Source organism: Lepidochelys kempii, chromosome 3 (assembly GCF_965140285.1).
Source record: "Lepidochelys kempii isolate rLepKem1 chromosome 3, rLepKem1.hap1, whole genome shotgun sequence".
NCBI classification, from domain to species: Eukaryota; Metazoa; Chordata; order Testudines; family Cheloniidae; genus Lepidochelys; species Lepidochelys kempii.
In genome coordinates this window covers 83,838,474-83,862,860 of record NC_136382.1, presented here as the reverse complement: position 1 = coordinate 83,862,860, position 24,387 = coordinate 83,838,474, and the positions used below count along the sequence as shown (strand labels likewise).

The 24,387-nt window shown below is 45.2% G+C and overlaps 1 protein-coding gene across 2 annotated transcripts in view; it reads right to left on the bottom strand.

Moving 5' to 3' along the window:
- The window catches only part of AFG1L (AFG1 like ATPase), a 136,053-nt gene extending 112,287 nt beyond the window's left edge, over window positions 1–23,766 (bottom strand). The window contains exons 1-3 of one of the 2 annotated variants that reach the window (XM_073336943.2): window positions 23,537–23,766; window positions 18,709–18,774; window positions 1,564–1,787 (exon numbers count right to left, since the gene is read on the bottom strand). In XM_073336943.2, the coding sequence (XP_073193044.1) occupies window positions 1,564–1,787; window positions 18,709–18,774; window positions 23,537–23,621 (375 nt within the window). In that variant the 5' untranslated portion in view covers window positions 23,622–23,766. The remainder of the gene's footprint in view (window positions 1–1,563; window positions 1,788–18,708; window positions 18,775–23,536) is intronic. The other variant, XM_073336945.2, reaches the window with a different exon arrangement.
- Between the last annotated feature and the right edge of the window lie 621 nt (window positions 23,767–24,387).

The following is a 24,387-nucleotide window of genomic DNA, read 5'->3' as shown; positions in this document are numbered from 1 at the left end:
AAAGGCATGGCCGCACATGGAGAAGTAAGGCCAGGATAAGAGAAGAATGGAAGGCATGTTGTGATTGGCTCAATCTATATGAGGGCTGAAGGACTGATTGATCAAGGTGAGATAGGAGGCCAAACTCAGCCAGTAAAAAAGTTAAATTAAACTTTTAAAAGTTCACATGGGAACAGGTGCACAAATTATTATTCTAGAATAAATTTGGTTGCCCTGTTATTACTGTACCTATTTTAATATATACCACGGAACACCTCATTTTGTTCAACAGAGCACCAGGCAATTCCCAACATTTATTAAAAATGCATATAGATCATTAAATTAAAACTCCTGCATACCATCCTCATGGAGAAGGCAAAAGAAATCCCAGTTTATTCCTACATCAACTGGCCTCCAGATATAGATCTTTGGCATTGTAGAGTATGTCTACATAGGATTTTCCCTGACCTACACTAGAAAAGGAAGTGTATTAATCCATCCCCCTGCATCTATGTGAAAAGAAGATCTAAGCACCACATCACATGCCCTCTGGATATGGAATATGGGAGATACCCTTTGTGGGTAATTTTAAGGGGAAAAATATCCCTTCCTCTGCTGGTAGCCCAAACACTGATTTCCAAGTGTCTGCTTTTGGATTCAGAAGCAGAATTAAAAAGGAATTATGGAAATCTAGGGCCCCAAGAGCACACATCCACATACCTAGACTTGCAATAGAAGTTTCAAAATAGAGGTTTGTTTTCAGGTAGTGTCCCTCATTTTGGAAACAGTCTTCAATTATTTATTTATTTTTAAGAAATCCCAGAATTGGCATTTTTCAAAGAAAGGCCCTGGAAAGTGATGCGTTAGTCCACAAGCTGGAGAAAGCGAAACCATGATCTGGTAAATAGTAGTGTAAATAGTAATGATGTAGGTCCGATATTTAAGTTTTGTTTAAAAAATATTTTACAAAGCTTAAAATTAATTAGAATCTTGGCATTAATTGAAAAATATTAATTACAAAGTTTGTTATGACAAACGTTTGCCTCCAGTGTTTACAACTCAAGCACTCCAGCATTCTGCCTGTGCACATGCACCAGAAACTGACAAGGCCTTTTTGCCAAAGCTCAGTGAAATACAAAAGCAGACAGCATGTGTGACAAAAAGTACATTTGATTTAGTTTTAGAATTCTTTTAGTTTTAATAACTTGATTATTATTATTATGGTGTGGCAAGCTTTCTAGGGGATGTCCATAAACTACGTAACACATTTTTTTGTTATTTTCATCACTCACTTTCCTCCCCTTGTAACACTGAAACAAACATGCAAAATTAAGGACTCACCCACCCCTAATGTGTTACATAATTTATTGACAGCCGCTTATATACTGAAAGCAAAGAATGGAGTTCCATGCAGGAACAAGAGTCTGATTGCAGAACTGGGGCCAAAGTTAGTAACAAAGAAAGATTTTTTAAAACGTGACAGTCTCTTTAAACATACCCATGTAGACAAAACATTTATATAAAAAATAAAAGTTCTGAGGACAAACATTTAAAGCGGTTTTCTATTATCACCATAAGCCTCACCTTTGACAGAAGATTGTTTGGACTGATACTGTAGCCTTTAAGGCTCTCATGTAACTTCTGCAAGCATTGTACAACTCTTCGTTGTTGTTCATCATTCCCCAGCTCTTCTGCTTTGATCAGAAAGTCATAGTGTTCTAAAGGTCCATTGCAAACCAACAAGGCCCTAGAGTTAGCATCTGCTAGAGTATTAGGGGCTATGTTCTCAGCTGCCTGAATTGTGTATGCTGTAAAATAAGAAATAATTAACTGTTAATAGAAAGGTTCTGAAAGTTGTTTTATTATATCCTTAAACAATATACACATTTACACAAATTATGTTCAAAAATGGCTGCTACTTTAAATAAGTAGTAACAGAACAGTATAGATTAGCTAAATATGCACCAATATATTATATGCAATCTCTTTGTATTTCTCTAAATAAGCTTTTTAAAATGTAGTTCAAAACTGGAAGTTGCTTAGTACAGGGGGGAAGGGTTAAACATGTTTATATATATATATATATAGTGACAAAGCTCTGTCCTTGCCTCCATGGGTCCCGCGTTTCTTGGCGGATTTCACTAGCCTCAGAGGCTCACTGTGACCCTCCACATAACCCTTCTTTCTCTAGAGACAAGGGTCACAGTCTACTGAGCCATTTTAATCATAAGCCAGCGAGGGAGGTGAGGAGAAGTTATCCTTCCTTACACAGTCTCTGTTGTCTCCCAGTCTCAGTGATTAATCAGGGGGCGAGGGGGGGGGGAGGAGCCCGGGCCCACCCTCTACTCTGGGCTCCAGCCCAGGGACCCTAATAGTATCAGCTATGGTAGCTGACCTTTTAGAAACATGACATGTACAATTCCCTGTGCTACTTCCCCCACAGCAACCCTCACTTCCTCAAGCTCCACTTCACCCTTACCTCAGGGCCTCCTTCCTTGTGCCTGATATGGTGTGTACTACTCAGCCTCTCCAACAGCGCAACTTCCTCCCACAGCTCCTGACATGCACACCCACCTGACTGACTGGGAGGCTTTTAACTAGTTTCAGCCAGCCCCTGATTGGCTTCAAGTGTCCTAATCAACCTAGCATTCTCCCTGACTTCTGGAAAGTTCTTAATTGGCCCCAGGTGTCTTAATTGACATGGAGCAGCTTCCATTTCACTTAACCTGGTACCAGGGATTTGTTTAGCCTGGAGCTAATATATCTATCTCCCCCTACTTTTCTATAGCCATCTGGCCTTGCCCCATCACAATATATATATATATACATATACACACACACACATATATAAAATAAATACACAAACTTTAAAAAAAAAAACAATTAGAGCTGGTCAAAACTTGCGATTTGCATTCCACAGGAAATTCTATCATTTAGAAATCTGGCTTTGTTCCAAATTGGAACAAAAACAAAACATTTCAAAACTGACCACAAAATGAATTATTTTTTAAAAAATTATTCAATTAAATTGAAACATTTCATCCCGATTGACTTTAATTTTATATTTAAACTAAAAATCAAAATGATATGATCCAATAAGATAGACAAAACAAAATCAAAACAAAATTTTGTTGAACAACGTTTTTCTGTGGCAAGTTTTGATTTTGCTGAAACATTTTCTGACAGAAAACAGCATTGTGTCAAAAAAATTTTGACCAGCTCCACCCCAACAAAACACTGACAACCAGACAGTGCTATATATCAGGGCAATCCTCAGATCAGTCTGGATGGTCCACCAGAAATCACCATCCCTGGAGGCAAACCCCAGCTATTCCTGATTGGACCTGTGAGTTTGGATCCTGTATAGTTTCTTCAGAGCTGTCTTCCCTCTACACTATGTGGGGGGAGTCGGTGATATGGGAGTTTTGATTCGAAGGGAAGCCAGTGCCCCCATCAAACCCACGGAGCCCCAGTTCCTATTGGATACCCCAAGATCATAGAACAAGTAGCAGCATGAAACCTAGATTTATGGAAGGGAAAGTAATCTGGTGCCGTACAGTTCCTGAACACAGGGCTGAATGCATCGTAATAGAGATCTCCCTCAGTAGACCACAACAGGCTCTCCTTAAAGAAGGTGCATCTTTGTGCCTTGGACTTCACCTGTTCTGTCTTGCCAAACAGCAGCAGAAGGTGATAAACCCTCAGGTAGTCTCTTGGGATGGAAAGGAAAAGTCTTCCTCATTTACAGACATGGGAGATAGAGAGCATGTGTAAGTGCTGATAGAGGGTTCTGTGGGAGAAACTGCTCACGGTTGTCCCAAAATAAACATTTAAAGCCGAGGTTTGTGAAAGAGGAGCACTGCTGCAACTTCACCACTAGATGGACAAGATCTGGTGGGTGACAGAAGAGGCATGGCTAAGCCCCAAAACCTTGGTGACATGTCTGGTGTTGGGACTGCTTCCAGTATCTACAAGATGTAATCCCACTAGAAACAGATTCGGAGAGAGGTCAGGAGCCAAACTATGTCATTCCACTGCATCATCTACCCTACAACAATAATTTGATACACATGGCCAGAATAGACTTCTCAGTCATCCAGTATTTTACAGGACTGATCCATATATCATTAACACTGCTTCTCTACTGTTACCTGTTCTTGAACAGATCCAGAGAAGGGGATTCTTCATTATTATGAGCAAAACGTAGCAAATGTACACCAGAATATTCTTCCATCCTTATTCTTACACTTCTTACAACTTCTTATTCTATCATTTTGTGGTAATGTCAACAATGCTTTCTTCATTTACGGTATATATCACTTCCCTGCAAGCTTTTATTTTCCAGAGTGTAGAAACTGGGCTCTGACCATTTCTCTTCCAGCCTACCCTCTAATGCTTGTATTATATATCACAAAGCTCTGTGTGTGTTTTCTCTATTTCCCTCCACACTCAAAAGTATCCTTCTTAAACTGTGAGGATTACATGTAACATTTCTGATATGGTCACAGCAGAGTGAAAAGCCATATCAGATTCCCCTAATTTTATATGAATTCTGTGTATTTATACAAAAACAGAATTGGCTTTTTTCACAAGAGTGCTACATTCCAAGCTTGTTTATTTTGTTATACATTGTCACTCTCTCTTCTTAAATTCACTGCTTTCTAGAGAGCTGACTCCAGTTTCTATCAGTATTTTTATTTCTGTTCCTAAAATCCATGTATTCAAATTTAATCTCATTTTATTGCATGCAGCCAATTTTGCTGCCCTGCTGGCTGTCTACTACCCAAATATTACTGATCAACATGCCAGAAGATATTGATAATGAAATAAAGTGAAAGAAACCTCTTACTAACAGAAAATAAAAAACAAAACCTGAAGCAAACAAGAATACATGAACTTAGGGCTTGAAAAATCCATTTACAAGTATAAAAATTTTCCTGGCAAGCGAGGAACCTAAGAGCAACTTCTGCTGCATCTAATCTTTCTTTTTTAGAATATTGTTTATTGTTGCAAAGATCACCATTTGAATGTAAACCAAACATAAAACAATGCAGTGATATCTTCCTACATTTGTGATAGACAATTCCAGTCCCCTAGTCTTACCAACCTACAGCAGGGTGAAAATTAAATTGAACCTTGTCAGTTTTTCCTGCTGCTATTCAGAAACTTGCAGCAGCACTGAAACTGATCAATCAGTTTTGATTTTGATTCGAGCTGTAAAGCAATTAAAAAAATTAATTGCAATTAATCGCAGTTAATAATAGAATACCATGTATTTAAATATTTTTGGGTGTTTTCTACATTTTCGAATATATTGATTTCAATTATAACAGAATACAAAGTGTACAGTGCTCACTTTATATTTATTTTTATTACAAATATTTCCACTGTAAAGAACAGAATAGTATTTTTCAATTCACCTAATACAAGTACTGTATTGCAATCTCTTTATCATGAAAGTTGAACTTACAAATGTAGAATTATGTAAAGTGCCAGTGTAAGACAAGCCCTCAGTATGTATTTCCAACTTACCAACGTTGATGTTTCAAATTCCAAGAGGCAGCGTTACAGGAAGGAAATAGTAGTCAGGACTTCTGGGCTTTATTCTCATCTTTGCCATCAGTTCACTACATGACCCTGGGCAAGTCACTTACCCCGCCTATAGTTTACCCGTTATGGTACTATAAAGCTCCTCAGAAAAAGTATAAAGTATTGTTATTAGCCCTGGAATTCCGTTTTTTCCCCCAGCTGCTTCACTATTATGATATGAGAGGACTGCCTGTGCTACTGCTGCTCATAGGAATAGCCCCATGTATAGTCCTTACGATTGGAAAGAAAAGCTTGAAAACATGGTGTGACAGAATATACCCATGTCCACTATTGTAGAAATCTTTGTACAAGGTATGCCTTGTGAGGTGTTATTTGAAAACTCATAATTTGCTGGTCATTATTGTCCTGGTAAAATCCTGTATATGAATTTATAAGATGCCACTGTTTAGTGGTATTAACACAGGTTCCAAACCACAGCCCTGCCCAAACAGAAGTTGGCAAACAGGTCTGTCTCAAAGAAAATGTGTGCTCTGCTTAATCTGCATTTAAGCAGTAAACAGAGTCATCAAGCAGGAAGGGAGACAAAGGGTAAACTAGGTGTAAACAAGGCTGATGGGCCATTACATGCTAAGTGACCATTCTCTGGCTGGAAAGGGAGCAGGGGCAAAAAGAATCTACATTAAGGTCTTGTCTACACTATTGAGTTTTGTCAACAAAAGGCCGCTTTTGTCAAAACACACTACAATGCAACCTTTGGTGGCAAAAATGTCCTGTTTTGGCAACAAAATAAAACTACCCCGACAAAAGACAAGGCTTTTTGCACAAAATTTTTGTCAACGAAGTGCCAGTGTCGACGCCACGCTTGATTTTATCGCTTTAGTTGGCCCGCAGGAGGTGTCCCACAATGCCCATCCTGATCGTTCTGGTCAGCAGTTTGAACTCCACTGCCCTGCAGCCAGGTAAACAACTATCCACCCCTCCCCCTTAGAAGCCCTGGGAATTTTTGAAATTCCATTTCCTGTTGGCTCGGCATGGAGAGGTCTCATCACATCTTCACAGGTGACCATAGCGGCTTATTACAGCAAACACTCTCCCACTTGGACCACTGCAAAGCTGCTGGATCTCTTCCAGTATATGGGGAGAGGAGGCTGTGCAGTCCCAGCTGAGAGTGAGCCATAGGAATTGGGATACCTATGGGCTGATTTCTCGAGGCTTGTGCAAAAAGGGCTATGATTGGGACACGCTGCAGTGCAGAGTGAAGATAAAGGAGCTGAGGCAGGTGTACCATAAGGCGAGGGAGGCGAACCATCGCTCCAGTGCTGCACCTAAGACCTGCCAGTTCTACAAGGAGCTGGATGCTATCCTCAGTGGCGACCCCACCTCCACTGCCAAGAGCCCCATGGATACTCTGGTGGGCCTGGAGATGCTGGAAAGAGGACCTAACCCGAAGGACGAAGTCATTGATGAAGAGGTGGAGTTAGACAACAATGTGGAGCTCCTGGCAGGGTCGCCTGGTGGGGCAGGCAGCCAGAAACTGTTCACCTCTCCGGAGGTGTCTACCAGTCTCAGCAGTTGCTCTCTGACGAGCAAGATGCAGGAGAGGAGATGCCTGGTTAGTGGCTGTGGTTTGTGTAGTGTGGAGGTGGGTTCAGGGTATAGAAATATACAAGGCTGGCTTGTTTCCGTGTGCTGGACTTTCCCTGGTACAGCTAATCAGCACAATAGAACAGGGTGTTGATGCATGCTGAGATCTTTCGAGAATCCACCAGAGAGATCTCTAGGAAAGTTTCCTGGAGGTACTCGACAATCCTCTGCTGAAAATTCCTTGGCAGAACTGCTTTGTTCCTTCCCCCATTGTAGGAAACTTTCCCGTGCCATTCGGCAATCACTTGTGCAGAGACACAAGAGGCACAAAGGCAAGCAACATAGGGACCAGGGCAGAAGCCACAAGCATGTAGTAGATATGCCTTTGCTTCCCTGCTTACCTTCAGAAGTGAGATATCTGCTACAATGACCCCCGCCTGTGGAAAAGTGTGGGATAATTTTAGAATTTTTTTCTCTAGTTGGCTGCACTGCAACCCTTGCAGAGTGCTCTATTCCCATATAGAGTGGCCTCCCACCCCCAACCAACACTCATCATTCTTTGGGTGTTCGCCGAGATGTGTGCTTGCCAAGGGTCAGTGAGAAAGTGATTGTTATGTTATCAGAGTGACATGAGTGCTGTGAGTGAACTTAACAATCATGCTTCTGTGCATTGTTCCTTGTGCTTCAGCAGATGTGGCCTTGGGGAACATCCCACACACACTTGCCGAGTGTCTCTGCCAGATAAGAAAGTGCCCAAGATGGAGCAAAGACGACATATTCTGGGAGGTTCATTGCAGGTCTCCAATGCAGAGAAAAGGGAACACAAGGAGTGGAAAGACAGGACAGAAAAGAAAATCATGAGTTTGTTAAGGATGCTACTGAGCGGATGATTAAAGTCATGGAGGAGCAAACGCAGATGCTGAAGTCCTTAATAATGCTGCAGACTGAGCAGATGCGTGCCTGCCGTCTCCTGCAGCATATTCAGAACTCTTTTCCATGCCCCCTCCCAAACTCCGTCCACACAGTCCTTTCCACTTTTTGAGACTTCTCGTTTTCCCGTTCACTCCACCCCCTCGGACAACTTTCAAAATGACAGCTAGACCTAAACACAGCTCTGAGAGTCTGCCCGTCCCTAGTACCTCTTTTCCCTCCAAGCGTTTGCGTGTGTGTTGTTTCTTGTGCAATAAAAGCAAAGTTTTTGAATGGTAACTCATCTTTATTTGCTTTCTACAAATTGAGATAGCAGGCACTATCAATACCTACACAGGCAGTTTCATTATTTGCTTACTAGAATTTAAGGCCCCAAATGTCACCATTGTTTCCTAGGAAAACTACATATAATGTAACACTGCAGCACCAATCACAGAGATATACATTACTGGTTCTCATTTTCAAAGTGTTGCCTCAAAGCTTCCCTGATTCGAATTGCCCCCCTATGGGCCTCTCTGATAGCCCTGGTATCTGGCTGTTGAAAATCAGCAGCCACACCTGAGCAAACCTTTCACCCTTAGCTTCACAAAGATTATGCAATGTACAACACATGGCTATGACCATGGGAATATTATCCTCATTGAGGTCTAACCTGTCATAAAGGCATCGCCAGCACACCTTTAATCTGCCAAAGGCACATTCCACTGTCACCTGTCACCTACTCAGCCTATTGTTGAACAGCTCCTTACTTCTGTCCGGGTTTCCTGTGTAATATCCCCCACTACAATCTTCTGGTCTGGAAAGAAAGACTCCACTTGTAGCTTTCTATACAGGCCAGTGTCCCTGAAGATGCATGCATCACGCACCTTCTTGGACCAACCCACACTGATGAAACGCCCATGGTGATCCACAAGCACCTGCAACACCATGGAGAAGTATACCTTCCTATTGATGTACTCTGTCGCAAGGTGGTCTGATGTCAAAATTGGAATGTGTGTGCCATCTATCCACCCCTCTTTTCCCATTTCTGAAAAACCGTCCGCTATTTCACGCACATTTCCCAGAGTCACAGTCCTTCGTAGCAGGATGCAATTAATTGCCCTGCATACTTGCATTAACACACCCAACAGTCGACTTCCCGACTCCAAACTGATTCACAACTGGCTGGTAGCAGTCTGGAGTCTGGAGCAGTCACCAGCTTCCACACAGCGATTCCCATTCTGGTGTCCTTATGCACACAGTTCCAGGAAGGTGGCTTTCTGCATCCAAAAGTTCTGTAGCCACTGCTCGTCATCCCAGATCTGCGATATGATCCCACCATTCAGTGCTTGTTTCCCGAGCCCAAAAGCGACGGTCCACCGTCGCAGCTGTTCCGTGAATGCCAAAAGCAATCTAAAGTTGCTCCTGTCCTTAACACACAGCATGTCAGGCAACTGGGAGTCTTCTTCGATTAGGAACTTCGTGATTAACTGCACTGCCATCCGCAATGTCTTCATGACAGTGATCAGAGCATAGGAGAGCAGTGCGGGATCCATCCCTTCCCACAGAGATGGCGGGGTGAACAGCAAACAAGGGCCGTTGAAAAATGCCATGAAAGAAAGCTGGAAGCCAATGGAATGCTGCGACAGAAAACAATGTATCATGGGACACTGAGTCTGGTCCCAAGATGCACCGCAATCCCCTCTGCCCTCCCACAAGACCTAGCAGCAGAATGTGTTGAGCTGGACTGTGGGATACGTACCCACAGTGCATTGCTCACATTGTCGATGACAATGCCCCAACTGTGGACACACTTTGCTGACAGAGGGAGACTGTGTGAATATGCAATACTGATTTTTATTATAGCACTTCTTGATTGTCGACATATCTTTAGTCGACAAAACTCTGAAGTGTAGACAAGGCCTATGACGCCCTTCCTCCTCTCTCTCTGTCCATTGATTTACTGCATGAGAAGGAACAAAGGAAACAGCCATTAAACAGAAGAATGAGTCCTGGCCTAAAAAGTTTGGCCAGTAAGCCTGTTGAGGACCTGTGGTAAGAAAAACTTTGCTTTGAATTTAACATAGTTAAATTAGGCATTAGTTGCATTTTATCTCTATTTTTCTTGTAAACATTTCGACTTTTATGCCTCATTACTTGTATTCACTTAAAAAGCTCTCTCTTTGTAGTTAATAAACTTGTTTTACCTAATCCAGTGTGTTTAAACTGAAGTGTATGGGATACTCCATTTGGGATAACAAAATGTGTGCATATTATTTCCATTGATGAAATAACAGATCTATATAAATTTCTATTATCCAGAAGGCTGGGCAGTACAGGACATACACTTCTTGGGGGAAAATCTGGGACTGGGAGTGCGTTGGGGTCACCCTACAGTATAATTCAAGATACTAAGAGCCTAAGTGTGGATGGCTGGCTGCAGCCCAGAACTGTGAGCGACTTGCATGCTGGAGGCTGTTCGTGAACAGTTCAGGTCAGAGGCTGCAGCAGCAAAGCTTTGTAAAGGGCACCCCAGGTTGGAGGGCAAGGGTGACACAGCTACGCATTAGTCTGGATTGTACTCTGGTTGTGTCACATGGGACAGAGCATAAACCAATGTAATGATGGATTCCCAACTCTGCAAAAACCCTAAAACAATAGGTCTGAGAGGGAAGACCCTATTGATCTCAATGCATTAAGGCTGTGTCTACACTATAAAATCATGTTGACCTAACTTACATCGGCATATAGCCACCGTAGTTATTAAATTGCGAGTGTGTGCACACATTTGGCTCCTTATGTTGGCAGTGCACGCCTGCATGAGGAGCACTTGTATGGATTTTATTGTCAGCATGAGGCATATTGGGACAGGTCCTGAAAGCCAGTAACAGTCAGCATAAGCAACACAATGTCTATGCTGGCACTGCATTGACCTAATTATATCTACACTGCTTGGAGAAGTGGTGCTACTACATTGGCATAGAGATGCACTTACATCAGAGGAAGCCAAACTTAAGCAAAGACACTTCCACAGCTAGGTCAACACAAGGCAGCTTATGTCAACCTAGCCCTGTAGTACAGATCAAGCTTAAGTCTGTAACTTAAAAGGGTCAAGTTAAGTAGCAACATTGTTAACTATTCCAAAGCTTATCGTTTTTAGTATGAACATACAGCTCATGTGTCTTCCCATAATCCCAAACTGCTCTCGTTCCTCCACTACGGCAAAAATTTGTACACAGCTGCTAAAGCCTCCAGATTTGCTCCTGACAAATTTTATAAGGCAGTCACATGATGGCAGCCCAACCCCCCAAAAATATTAAATAAACTAAAAAAAACCAAAAATGCTGGTAAAGTAAATTGAATGTAATATCAAAATAACAGTGACTACTTAAAACCCTCCTGAAAGCTGGAGCAACTTGGAGATCACAGCAGATCCTCGGATGACCTAGGCCCAGGACTGCACTCCTGTCCACCCTTCCCCCTCTCTTCTTCTTACGTTACACCCAGGCTTGGCCAGCTTTGGATCGGGCGTATGTAAGTATGAAAGTGGGTTAGAGTTTGGTGCACTAACGCTTTCTTCCTTCCTTTAAGTGATGTGAAAGCATTTCCAGCACTCTCCGCTGTTATTTTATTATTTTATCAATAAAGCTTTAAAATTTAAACCCTTGGCGTGTTCCGTTATCTCCTCCCTTAATGATCCTGTGGCCTCATACTGATCACCTGATGCTTCAGGCAGATTGGTAACAACAATCTGTTTTGGTGGAGAAATGTGGAGGGGAGGAGCCCTGCGGAGACCACCAACTGTTTTGTCCTTGGTATTTCATGTTTTCTGTGTCCGGCACTGTTGGTATTGCATGTTAAGGATTTTATATGATTAAAGGTGGCCCCACCCTCAGTCATAGCAGGATTGAAAACCGGAGGGAGGTTTAGCATTCCTCTTTCCACCCCGATCGGCGGTGGAAGGGTGCAGGTGGGTCTACCCCCGGTCGTAAAAGTACCGGGCAATGGGAAGAGGGCTTAGAGTCCCTCTCTCCAAACGGAAGGGATAATCCTCGGTGCATGAGACCTCAGCTGTAGTATAACTAAGCAAAAAAGAAAAACTTAAAGCTCCTCACTCTGTCTGCGAAGGGTTTGGGATTTAGTGCATAAACCCTCGGTGGTAGAGGACCGAGTAATATGGAGGGAGACTTAGCGTCTCTCCCTCCAGCCCAGGGGTGAGCATTGCAAGTCCCAGTGCTAACGTGGGCAATGTAAAATCTCAAGTAATTAAAAACACCTTAAGAGTGGTACTACCAAATTGTAATAACATGTTCAAAAAACAAAGGGTATAGCTCGGGACTTGGGTGTCCTGCAGTCATGGGCGATGGCGTCAATGGTGGGTTCATGGCTGGACGCACGGGCATTAGGGGGCGCGGACACGGAAGTCCGGCTGCTCGGCCCGCTGGTGTCATGGAAGTCCGAACCATGGGAGAGGCAGCAAAGAGGGACGAAACCCTGATGCCTCTTTCAAAGGGGGGAGAGAACCTCTCCCAGTTGGAGAGGGCTCTCACCAAGGTGGGATACAATCCCTGGAGTTCTGTGGCGGAGCTTCAAAAAAGCGTACATACTAGGCAGGACTTGTTAGACCTGTATGCCAAGTATAAAAAGCAAAAGGGTAAAAACCTAGCAGCAGCTGTGGGATTAATCTAAACTGCAGCGGCCATGTGGTATCAAATGTTGTTGAGACAAAAAGAACAGTTGGGGAAAAGGTGTGTACCTGATTGCTGGTAAAAATTAAGCAACTAAAAATGCAAATTACTAACCACGCTGCAACAAGTTGCAAGCCTTAAAACAAAACTTCCAGATGAAAAAGGCAAAACGCACCTGCCTGGAAGCACTGGCTATGCAAGTACCAGTCCTTCAAGAACTCGTTGAGGATTTAACCATTCGTACGCAAAATACACCGCAAAGGCAGTGTGCTCGCCATAAAAAAAAAATTAAACAGTTAAAATGCCAATTGGCCGTGCATTCTGTCCAAGTGGCAAGCCTCACGAAAAATAAATCAGGTAACCCTTGTAAGGGCTTTAATCTCTCCCTCTGTGAGAATCCTCAATTTTGGGCAAAACCTTGTTGCACCCCCATAGCAGCCCTCATTAAAACTAAGGAGAGGTCCATCAAACAACTCCAGGATGGGGCTTGGGTCGAAACTCAGAGTGTTTCAGCCAGAATTCAAAGTCTGCTGGGCCCGGCTAACATCTCCATGCTGGCTCGCGAGTTTGGCCGGTTTAAAATAAAAAAAGCTGCTACCTGGCTTCTTTCCTTCTAAAATATCATACCTGTAAATAATTTGTCCCAGCAAAAAATTAAGCGGGTGCTCACCGCTGCCAGTTCAAAGCTGGCCTCCACCCTAAAAATCGCAGTGGGTCAGCTGCAGGGAGAGGGGTTGCTTGTTGTGCAAGCTGTGGCGAAAGTCCTTCTTTCCACCCAAGAAAAATGAAAATATCTGTCAAACCTGGACCAGGCCCTGGAACAAACCAGGTTAAATTATTTTTATCAACAACGTTTAATCGCGCTGGTCGTGAAGAAAATCCAGCCAGTGACCGCAGCACAGTGTCACTTGTCCCAACGTCCCTGAACCATTGCTCAGTTACAAAAGCTTACAAACGGATAAATAATTGGTGAAGAGATAAATTGGGGTTTTGGGCCAAGGACAAACCTGTCACCTGGAAGGCATTAAAAAAATAAAATTATGCAAATTGCTAAGCATTTCAAAAAAACAATTAAAAGGGTAAAGGTGGCAGCGCTCCAGGCCACCCAAAAGGTGGAAGGTACCCCCACATATACTAACTGGGTACCCAGGAACGGCGAAACAAAGCCAGTTAAAAGCCAATCAAACCGGCGCCCCAAAGAGGGCCAGTCTTTGCCACTAACTAAGAAGAAGGTATATAAAACCAAAATGGCAGTCCGCAAGCTTGGAGCTCCCTCCGGGCTCTGGCAGAGGATATGAACAGATGGTATAAAAAACCCACTTTAGTGTTAGTAAAAAGGCTCTTGGCCCTCTCGGCCAGGTGGGATGAATGGGCCGCCAGCATCTCCAAAACCCAGGCCCACACATTGGGTGATATGCCACCCCTGCCCCGGCCTGTGGCAGCAGCCACCCCTTCCGCCCCATCGGTGGAGAATTATCGCCAGCTCCACAAGCAACTCCCGTGGGCTAGGAACCCCAGGGAGGGCTTCAGTTAGGGCAGCCCCATTGTCAGCCAGGCGTCCCGCTGGCAGTATCAGGGTAAAGGAACCTAAAACTCCAACCGCCGCCCCAAAATTGCTGTTGTAGTCATTCAGAGTCCCTGCATGGCCCTGTTGGACAATGGGGCTGGTATAAATGTATTAAATTTTATCCCTGCTAAGGGCAACCCAGGGCCTCCTACCCGGGTCTCTGCCTTCAATTCGAAGCCGCAACAGCAACTAACCGGGAACCAAGTCCCAGTAACGATTGTAAAAACAGTTTTACATGCCTCATTTACCATTAACCCCTCCTCTATAAAAAAGGTAATTTGGGGAATGCCATGAATGCTGGAGCAGCGGCTGTGGTTTAATCCTTACGATCAAGGGGGCACACTATGGCAGGAGAGGGGCATGCCCCTGCCCCGGGACGAGGGGGGTAGGTTTGCCACCGCCATATTGGCAGCTTTAACTGCAGAGGAGGCGGCATATTGAAAACAAGTGGTGCCAGGGGTCTGGCAAACATATCCCTCCAAGTGTGGTAGTCATAAAACGGCGCTAGTGGAGGAGATGGAGTCCCTGGTTCCCCTGCAACAACAACATCCTTATTCCAAAGCAGTGGAGGAGGTTATTGCAGGGGTAATTGCCAATTTGAAAAGACAAGGGGTGCTGCAAACTACCCATAGCCCCTTTAATAGCCTGGTCTTTCTGGTAGTAAAGGCGGGAGGGCAGGCCTAACGCCTTACCGTAAATTACCAAAAAAATAAAGCAAAACACCCCCATAATGGCACCAGTAGTCACTTCAATGCCTAAGGTCTTGCTCCATGTGCAGCCACAAAACAAATGGTTTTCAGTTATTAACCTAGCCAACTGCTTTTTTGCCTTACCCCTTACCCCTGCCTCCCAAGACCGCTTTGCATTTCAGTTTAGGGGAAAACAGTTGACTTTCACATGCGTCCCCATAGGATTCCACAATGCCCCCTCCATCACCCACTAGCATGTGGTGGCTATGCTAGATGAATTGCCCCCGAAGGTCCGTTGCCATGTCATTTCATACGTGAATAATTTGTTGGTGCATGGAAAAACAAAACCCCTGGCACAAAACTTTACGAAAACAATTCTAAATAAAAAACTGGGTTCAAGGTGTCATTAAAAAAGGCACATTTGGTCCAGCGGTCAGTCATCTACTTGGGCATCACCCTGTGGGAAAGGGGCAGGCTAGTAAATGTAGCCAAGGTCCGTGCATTGTGTAAGATGAAAAAGCCCACCAACTTAAAACAATTGCGCACTATTTTCGTGGGCTTTAACTTTATTCGAAACCATATTCCCAATTTTGCCACTCTCACTTGTGGGCACTGCTTAAAAAGAGGGCTCGTGGCACTGGGGCGAGGAACCACAAAAAAACACCTTTAATGCCTTAAAGCGGGCTGCCTTGCAAGCACTGGCCCTCGCTTTCCCAGGCATTGCCAAGCCCTTTTACCTTTGGCTGTCCTGTGGTCCGGAGGCACTGGGGGCCGTCCTCCTTCAAAAAATCACGAAGGGTCTGCTAATCCCAGTTGCATACAATTCCCGGGCGCTACAGCAGCCAAAGATAAAATATAGCCCCTGTAAAAAAAAAAAAAAAAAGCTTGGCGGCGGTATGGGCAGTGCAAACTTTCCAGGCATACACTGAAGGAGCACCAATAGTACTGCAAACCCCGCACACACACTTAAAATACATTTTAACCGGGTCCAAAATGAGTTCAGTCTCAAACACCCGCTTGGCACAGTGGACTCTGTTTCTCACTCAAAGGAGGGTGGCCTCAAAAACTCTGCAGTCCCCGGACCTGATCAGCACGGCCCTGGTGAAACGGTGCAAAGCATTCCTGCAAGGTTGCCAAGCGGAAATGGACAGCTGCCTGGGAATGGGATCCCCTCCCAATCCTTCACAATCCAAACCGGGCCAATCATTTATGGTTTACCAATGGCTCCCTCTTTTTCCACCAAGGGAATTGGTACGCCCAGTGAGCAGCTTTCAGTGGGGGGGATGGGGGTGAGCCTCACCAAAAACGTAGCGCATGGCTCAGCACAAAATGCCAAAATAAAGGCAGTGCTCCAGGTTCTAAAATATAACGCTCAGTTGGGGGAGAACTGTGCGGTATACCTCATTCCAAACAATAGATATGTGGTGCAGGGGGTATCAACGTATATGTTTTATTAAAAAAAAAATTAAAACACCGCAAACCGCAAGCCCATCAAACATCAAAAAAGTGGCAAAAAATAATGGCATTATATAAAGCACAAAAGGGGAAGGTTTACATTGCCTGGCTAAAATCACATGCCTATAAGGATAAGGGATTACTTCATAAATAAAACAAACAAGTAAACAAACTAACTCAAATTTGTTCAACTAAGGTAGCAGCCTTAATCACAAAATTAGCTACCACCAAGCAAAACAACATGGTCTGGAAATTACATGAGTGGGCATATGAGGGGGTGGAGGAAACCCTATTCAAAGTCAAACAGTGGCACAGTGGCCAAAACAAAAACAAATGATGCAACTAATCGTAGAGGGATGCCTTAAGTGTGCCCAGGTAAAGCGAGAGGCCCAGCTCCCTGTTTTGCAGGGGCAAAAAACCCAAGGGGTATGGCACCATCTGCAAATAAATTTTACTAATTTACTACCAACAACATAAAAGGGATATAAATACCTCCTAGTAATAATTAATGTATTTTCTGCCTAAACAAAGGCATTCCAAACCCGGGTTAATACTGTGGCAGTGGGGCCAAAAAACTCTATAAGAAAATCTTCTGCCAGTATGGCACACCCTAAATTATGGTTTCTAATCAGGGGGGTGGCTTTTGAGGAAAAAGTCTTTAAATCCTTGCTGGCGGCCTTAAACATTAAGCAACAAATTCACATCAGTTATCGGCCACAAAGCAGTGGCACTGTAAAAAGGCAAAACCAAAATCTAAAAAATGCCCTCTGGAAAATGTGCTCTACTTCGAAAATGAACTGGCCCCAAAAGCTGACAACCATTTTGGCAGCTTTACGCAATTCAAACTGCCTAGGTACCGGGTACACCCCCTCCCATATTCTTTTTGGTTGTGGGGCAATCTATGAAAATGGGAGAAAAGCTCGCCCGCCAATTCACCAAATGGTTGGTATATTGCCCAGCTTAAAAAAAAAACTTTCTAAAACCCGTAAAGCAGTAAAGGGCGCTCTAAACAAACAAACAAACAAAGGCCAGATGCAAAAAAACCTTCAAAAAAAAAAACAACCAGGGGTGGCAAGTCAAAAATAAGGTAATGTTACAAAAACTGGGGAGAGGGGCCCATACCTTAAATGTTAAGTGGATGGGCCCGTACCCCGTGGTAAACTGCATTTCTCTGGTAGTTTACCAGCTGCAGCTACCCAGTAAATTAAAATGGGCACATGCCAACCAGCTTAAAACCTATGCTTCTTTCTCGGTTTCTAATCATAACGTCGTGGGCCTCAGTTGTGAACCAGCCACCTGACTGAACCATCCAGATTTCCATCTATCCATGGAATTATTTGAATTACAAACAAACAAACAAACAAAAAAGTACTTCCAAAGGCTCTCCATGGTTCGAGCCACCAATGGGGCTCAAGCCACAGTATGGCGCAAGGCTGGAGGGGAGGGGCCATGGGAACAATGCATAGTCCAAATAAACACCGTAGGGCCACAGAGAAATACGTGGTGGGTCGCCCCGGACCTTCCATGCATCCCCGAGGGACAAACTCTGTTCCCCCTGTGGTGGCCTGAAGCAAAATAAAAGCCTAAGGCAAAATGGAAGGCCCCTTGGCAAGCAATAGCCACCCCTAATCCCTAAACAAAATATTGTTGTTACAACCTCCTAAACCAGGCAAACAACATCCATAATAAAAGCCCAAACAAGCCATAGCAAAATAACTAAAGGCTTAGAGGATTTTATGTGCCTCAGTTTCCCCAATAGATGCACTTATAATATGTTGCTTTTTTTCCCCCTTTGCTTTGTTAACAGTGCAAGGCAGTAACAGCAAAAGCCCCAAAACACCCCAAACAAAAGCTGTGGAACCGCTCTTGCTGCTTTAAGCCTATGGAATTCGTCAGGGCAATACAGTGTATGTATGGTGGTACATTTCTATCGAAATCCTCGTGTTTCCGGCGCTTTCAGCCTCCTTTGTTAATTTTACTGTTCTTCAAAATTGGCCCTGGTGAAAAAAACAATCGATTATCCACTGGCAGGGGGGCAATTGTGGCTTAGCATCCTGGGAATGTGGCGTCACATATTACCTGGGCATTTTCCCAGGGGCGGCCCCCTGCCGAGAGCCCCGGGTCCCCTGGCCCTGTGTATCCCTCCCAAATTAAATCCCAAGCAAAATTAATCCAAAAAGGCCCTAAGCCACGCCAAACATCATCATAAAAAACAACATTACATCCCTGCACTACCTAAGCCCACCTCCTAAAAGGTGTGTGTCTACCTGGAAACAGTGGCCCCTACCTTTAAAGGAAAAAAAAACCTCCATCCTTACTGCCAATGCTTGCGGTTCCACAGGGAGGGAAAAATCTAAAAAAAAAAAAAAAAAAAAAAAAAAAAGGCTCAAATAAACTACCAATGGCAGGGTACATGGGCAGGTGTTCAATGTCACAAAAACATTCAATTTGCCATCCAAGTCACTGCTCCACATGAACAGCTGGCATAGGGATGTAGCTGCAATATTAGTCCCCGAACGGTGTAAGGTGCAACCTGACCCCCACAGTTCCACATGTTGGTATATCATCCACTCACACAGCCTGCCAGTGTAAAAAGGCACATATTACCTGCCTCAAACAATTTCCAGCCTCCCTTCTTAAATGTAGCCTCCTCCGCTTAGTCCCTAGTCTTCAAAAAATAATCCTAGAAAGGCACCTCCACCTCTCCCCTCACCAGCATTGGTGGCAGATGGCACCCGCCACCAACTAGGAGGCGGCCACTCAATGCTAAATCCTCCTAAATGCCACCTTAAAAGTATTAAACATTGACCTACCCCTACCACGACTTCAGGCAGGGCTGGTGTAACCACTAGGCAGACCAGTCGGCCGCTTAGGGCGCCAAGATTTGGGATGCCAAAAAGAGGTTCCCCCCAATTTTTTTTTTTTGCTTCATCCAAAATGGGACAGGGCGCAGTTCAGTCCTTTCCCCAAGCCGCCTTCCCCCATACCTGGGTCTCCCTCGCTCTCTGTCTTTTCCACACACTACATTGGGCAGCTCTGTCCCATTATGTGTGCAGGTTGCCTCATGGCAACCCAGTTGTGCACGCAAGGAGGGTTCATCTTTGTTCCTTTCTTCTTCCAGGGAAAACCTCTGCCTGGGGCAAATAAATCAAGGAGCCGGATCAGAGAGCTTGTCAGGAATGGTCTAGATCAGTGGCTCTTAACCTGGGGTGCATGCACCCCCTGGGGGTGGGAGATGTCTTTTCTGGGGGTGTGAGGCGTGCCAGATTTTTTTAGAAGGTAAATCATCGAAAACACAAATTAAGCACAGGCCCGTAAGTACAACTACTTTGTTTCATCAAACCTATATATTTATTAACTTTATACATTTTTTAACGATTTCTGTAATATACAAACAAAAAAATATATCTAGGTTTAAAGAACTGACCTACTTCAACAATTTTTTATAAGGGCTGTGAGAACATATTTTGAGAACCAAAGGGGTGCAGGCTGCAGTAAAGGTTAAGAACCACTGGTCTAGATAATACTTAGTCCTGCAATGAGTGCAGGGGACTGGAATAGAGGACCTCTCGAGGTCCCTTCCAGTCCTACGATTCTATATCCATGAGGAGATGTCAGAGAGACAGGCTGAGATTTTAGTTGAACAAGAGAGAGGTCCAGAGTAGAGAGGTAGGTCTGCATAAAGATGGTAGTTGAAGTTGTGTTTGTGGCTAAGATTACCCAGAAATAAGGTGCAAAGGAAGAGAAAGGAACCAAGAACAAAGCCCTGTGGAATCTCAGACTGAAAGTTGCAGAGGGTGGTGGTGCGGGCAGGGAGGGAGAGAGCAGGGGGAAGGATCCTCTGAAGGACAGACTGAAGGAGTGATTTCAGAGGCAGGAGGAGAACCAGGAAAGAACAGTCACAGAAGCCACAGGAGAACAAGAATCCAAGAAGAGCATGACTGACTATGTTAATATGGCTGACAAGTCAAGACAATTATGATGGAGTGCTGGGTTCTGAGCTTTGGCTAGGAAGAGGTCATTAGGGACTTTGCCAAGAGCAATTTCAGTTGAGTGAAAGGGACAGAACCAGGATTGGAGAATAGTCTCAGATAAAATTGGAAGAGAGCAACTCCAGACAATTATTGTAAACAGTGCATTCAGTGAACTCAGAGAAGAAAGGGGGAAGGGAGATGGGGCAGTAGTCAAACAGGCAAGCAGGGTCAATGGTGTGGATTTATTTATTTATTTATTGAGATGGGAAATACTAAAGCTTACTTGTATTGTGACAGGGAAAAGCCAGAGGAAAGTGAGAGGTTAATGAGAAGAGTAAGGGAGGGGAGGAGAGTAGATGCAAGAGAGACAGGATGGGATGCCTACAGCATACAGAGGGGTTAGAATACATGGGGCCTTGCTCATAATGCTTTCCGCTCAGGCTAAAACTGGTAGGTATAAAAAAGCATAACCCAACATCATCTTCATTCTGTTTCATTCTGAAAGGAGATTCACACGTGATCTCCTCTACTGCTATGGAAAAAAGGTATGAATAATAAGGAGGGGAAGAAAGAATTAAACCTCTGCTTGTGTACATATTACCCCTGTGGCTCAACAAAAGAAGCAAAATGAAATTAACAGGAATACAGTCAGTTACACCTGACTGCTGCTTCCCCCAGGCACTGTTGCAGAAATACTGGAAGTCAAAGCACAGATGCAGCAGAAAAGAAAAAAATGCTAAAATGGGATGGGTTGTAGGAACAAACAGAGGCTTGAAGAACAAATGTGGAGACTACAGAAATTTGGCATACAAAGCACCACTTGGTCCATCACATATCTGCACAAAAAATGTTCATAATGATGCAAAGGTAATCAAACTGTTTGCATTAGATTTCCTTTCAGCAAGGCTAACCGTTGTATGGTCTTCCACTATGCCAGTCTTCACTTGTGCAATGTGGACAGAAATTGCTGGTGTAATAACACCAGCCAAGCAAAGAGTCTACTTTCCCACAGTGCACTGATCATTACTTAGGTGGTCTGCCTGCTCTATTTTCTTTATGGCAATACACAGAGTCATGTTTGCAGGAAGCAACATACTGAACAAGTCATACTGCACACACTGCAGCTCATTTGCATATTATTTCACAGCAATCAACTTCAAGTATCTCCTATAAGAGGACTTCTCCCCATGAAGATATTCACAAATCATGATCAAATCATTTCTTAAGCTTCTCTTGGTTAAGTTAAACGGAGTTGAACTTCTTACGATTCTCACTGTAAAGCATGTTTTCCAGACTTCAAACCATTCTCATAGCTCTTTTCTGAACTCTTCCCTATTTTTCACAAGCACTGGATACAATATTCCAGGAGTTCTCTCACTAATGCTGTTCGCAAAGGTAATACTACCTCCCTTCTATTCAATCTTCCCCTGCCTATACATCCAAGGATCATGTTGGCCCCCTTAACCAAAGCATAATACTGTGGGAAGTCATGTTCAGTTGGTTTGCCTACCATGATTTCTAAGTCCTTTTCAGAATCAATTCCTTCCAGAATACAATCCCCTATCCCATAAATTTGATCTATCTTCTTTGTTCCTACATATATGTTACATTTGACTGTATACCTACACATGCTATTCATAGGAGCCCAGTTTATCAAACAGTTTACAGATTACTCTGTAAAACTGACCTGTCCTTATTCTTATTCATTACTCCGCTATTTAGTTACCAGCTTCTGTTCTCCAAACTCAACAGAGGGTGATGAAGAGTGCAGTTCCTCATCTCCTGCGGCAGCCCCAGCTGGTGATCAATCTGTGGCTCACTGGTCAATAGTCTCACTTTGACAACCTACCCATAGTTTGTTAGACCTGAACTTGCAGTTGGCAAACTATGAGTGATCACCCACTGAGGACTTACAGAGCTGGAGGCTTTACTGGCATGGAGGGAGAGGGGAAGGTACAAAACAGCAGGAAGCAGAGAATGCAGCCTCACTTAATGATCCATAACTGGATCCAGACCTGCAAAGGTATAGTAGGGGGATCAAGACAAGGGAGGCCCATGGCTGAGCCATTTCTAGGGAGGAGCGCTAAAGACGATAGGGCGAGGATCAGAGAGGAGACTCAACCAGTGAACTAAGGATGTTTGCCAGCAGAGGGAACTGTCAACTCTGACAGCTATTGATTATGTCAGTGGGAGATGACCATACTAGCATTCAGTTGATTGAGATGCCATCAGGGTCTTACCTCTACAAATTACAGGGGTAACTCAATGATTGCGGCTGCCCTGATAATCAGCTGAAGCATTTGTGTTTGGACACACGTGTATTTCAATCAATTGAGGGGGAGCAACTGGTGTTTATGCTAGTAAATTTCTCCAGTAGAGAGGAGGACTCCGAACATAGGAGTTTAGGAAAAGGGACCTCATCTCCTTATACGTCTGGGGCTTGGAAAATGTCCTCGCCCACATGCCAGAAAACTTCTCCTGGCAAGCAGGTGAGGGCAGGTACACGTAGCCATAATGGGACACTGAGCGAGAAACGTGGTTTGTTCCTTGGGAGCAGGGCTACAGCTGCCCACCAAGTGTCAGTTACACAGAGGCTCATTCTTTCCACTGCCGGGGGAAGGAGACACTGTCCTTTGCTCCTGGCTCTCTCTTTCCTTCTTGCACCAAGGAGTGAGCTGAGCCTCCCCGCCATTCTGCTGCTGCCTGCGGGTAGCTCCGTGAAGCTTATGCGTATCTGAGCAACTTACCTGCTGCTCAGACAAGGGAGAAGAAGCCCCCGACCCCACTTCCGTCCCAGCAGCCGCGGGGTGGGCAGAGGGCAGCGCCGCTCGCTTTACTCCCAGTCGCAGGGAAGGGAGCGCCGGGCGCCCCAAGCCTATCAGACCCCCAGAGCCAGGGGAGCGAGCAGCAGGGACACACCGCAGCGCTTCTTCTCCCTCCAGCCCTGGCGGGGGAAGGCCCACGTGGGGGTGCCCAGTGCCTGGGGGGACCCCGCGCAGAGCATCACAGCGCGGGGCACCCCCGGCCCATCAGCCTCCCCGGCGATACGGGCAGAGCTGGCGCTGGCCCGGGCCTCCCAGGGGCGAGGCGGCGCCGCCTGCACCCAGCCCGGGCTCCCCCCCTTTTGCGGCCGGCACTGACCTCTCTGCGGGGCCGCGGCCCGAGCCGGCAGCAGGCGGGCTGCGTGTCTGGCAGCGGTAACCAAGGGCGACACGGGCGCCGCCATCTTCCCGGCAGGGTCGGTCCTCCCCCGCCCTTCTAAGTAACTTCACTCAGAGCCTGGAGGAGAAGCGGCCAGAGCCGTCCCCCGGCCGGGTCGCTGCCGCCGTGCGTGACACGCCCTCTGCGCGCGGCAGAGCCCGAGCTCGGCCCCACCCTCTCTCCCTCCGTTCGGGGCCGAACCGCATCCCGCAGGGCCTACAAGCCCCAGCATGCAACGCGCCACCTCCGCCCGCCAAGCGACCGGGAGCGATGCGTGCTGGGAAATGCAGTTTATTCTGGGCTGCAGGAGGAGCTGGGCGGGCAGCTCCTTCGTGGCTGGGCCCGAGGTGAGGCGCGTCCCTGGGGGGCTCATGGGCAGCCTTCTGCCCGTGCATTTGCTCAGTTACCCCTAGGAGGCTGGGACTGGTTCGGCTCACGTTGACTGAGGATGTCTGCCTGTTGCCCCGGCAGGAGAAGTGGTGTGTGTGATTTTACCAGGTTCCTCTGTCTCAGAGGGGGATTTTTCATGCCCCTCTGACTCCTCAACAGGGAAGAAGGCTGGTCTTGTAGGGAAGGTTAAGGATGTGGATGTGGTACAGCTGGGTTCAGTTTCCGTTCTGCCACATCCTTCCTGAATAATGTTAGGCAAGTCACTTAACCTCTCCAGGGCCTGGGTGACTGATCCCTGCGCTGGCTGGCTCTAGGGACAGAATGGGATGTTGCTTGTGTTTCCCTTGCTCAGGGGATGAAGATGTAGACTAGGGTAGCCCTGAGACCTCTCACTTGCACTT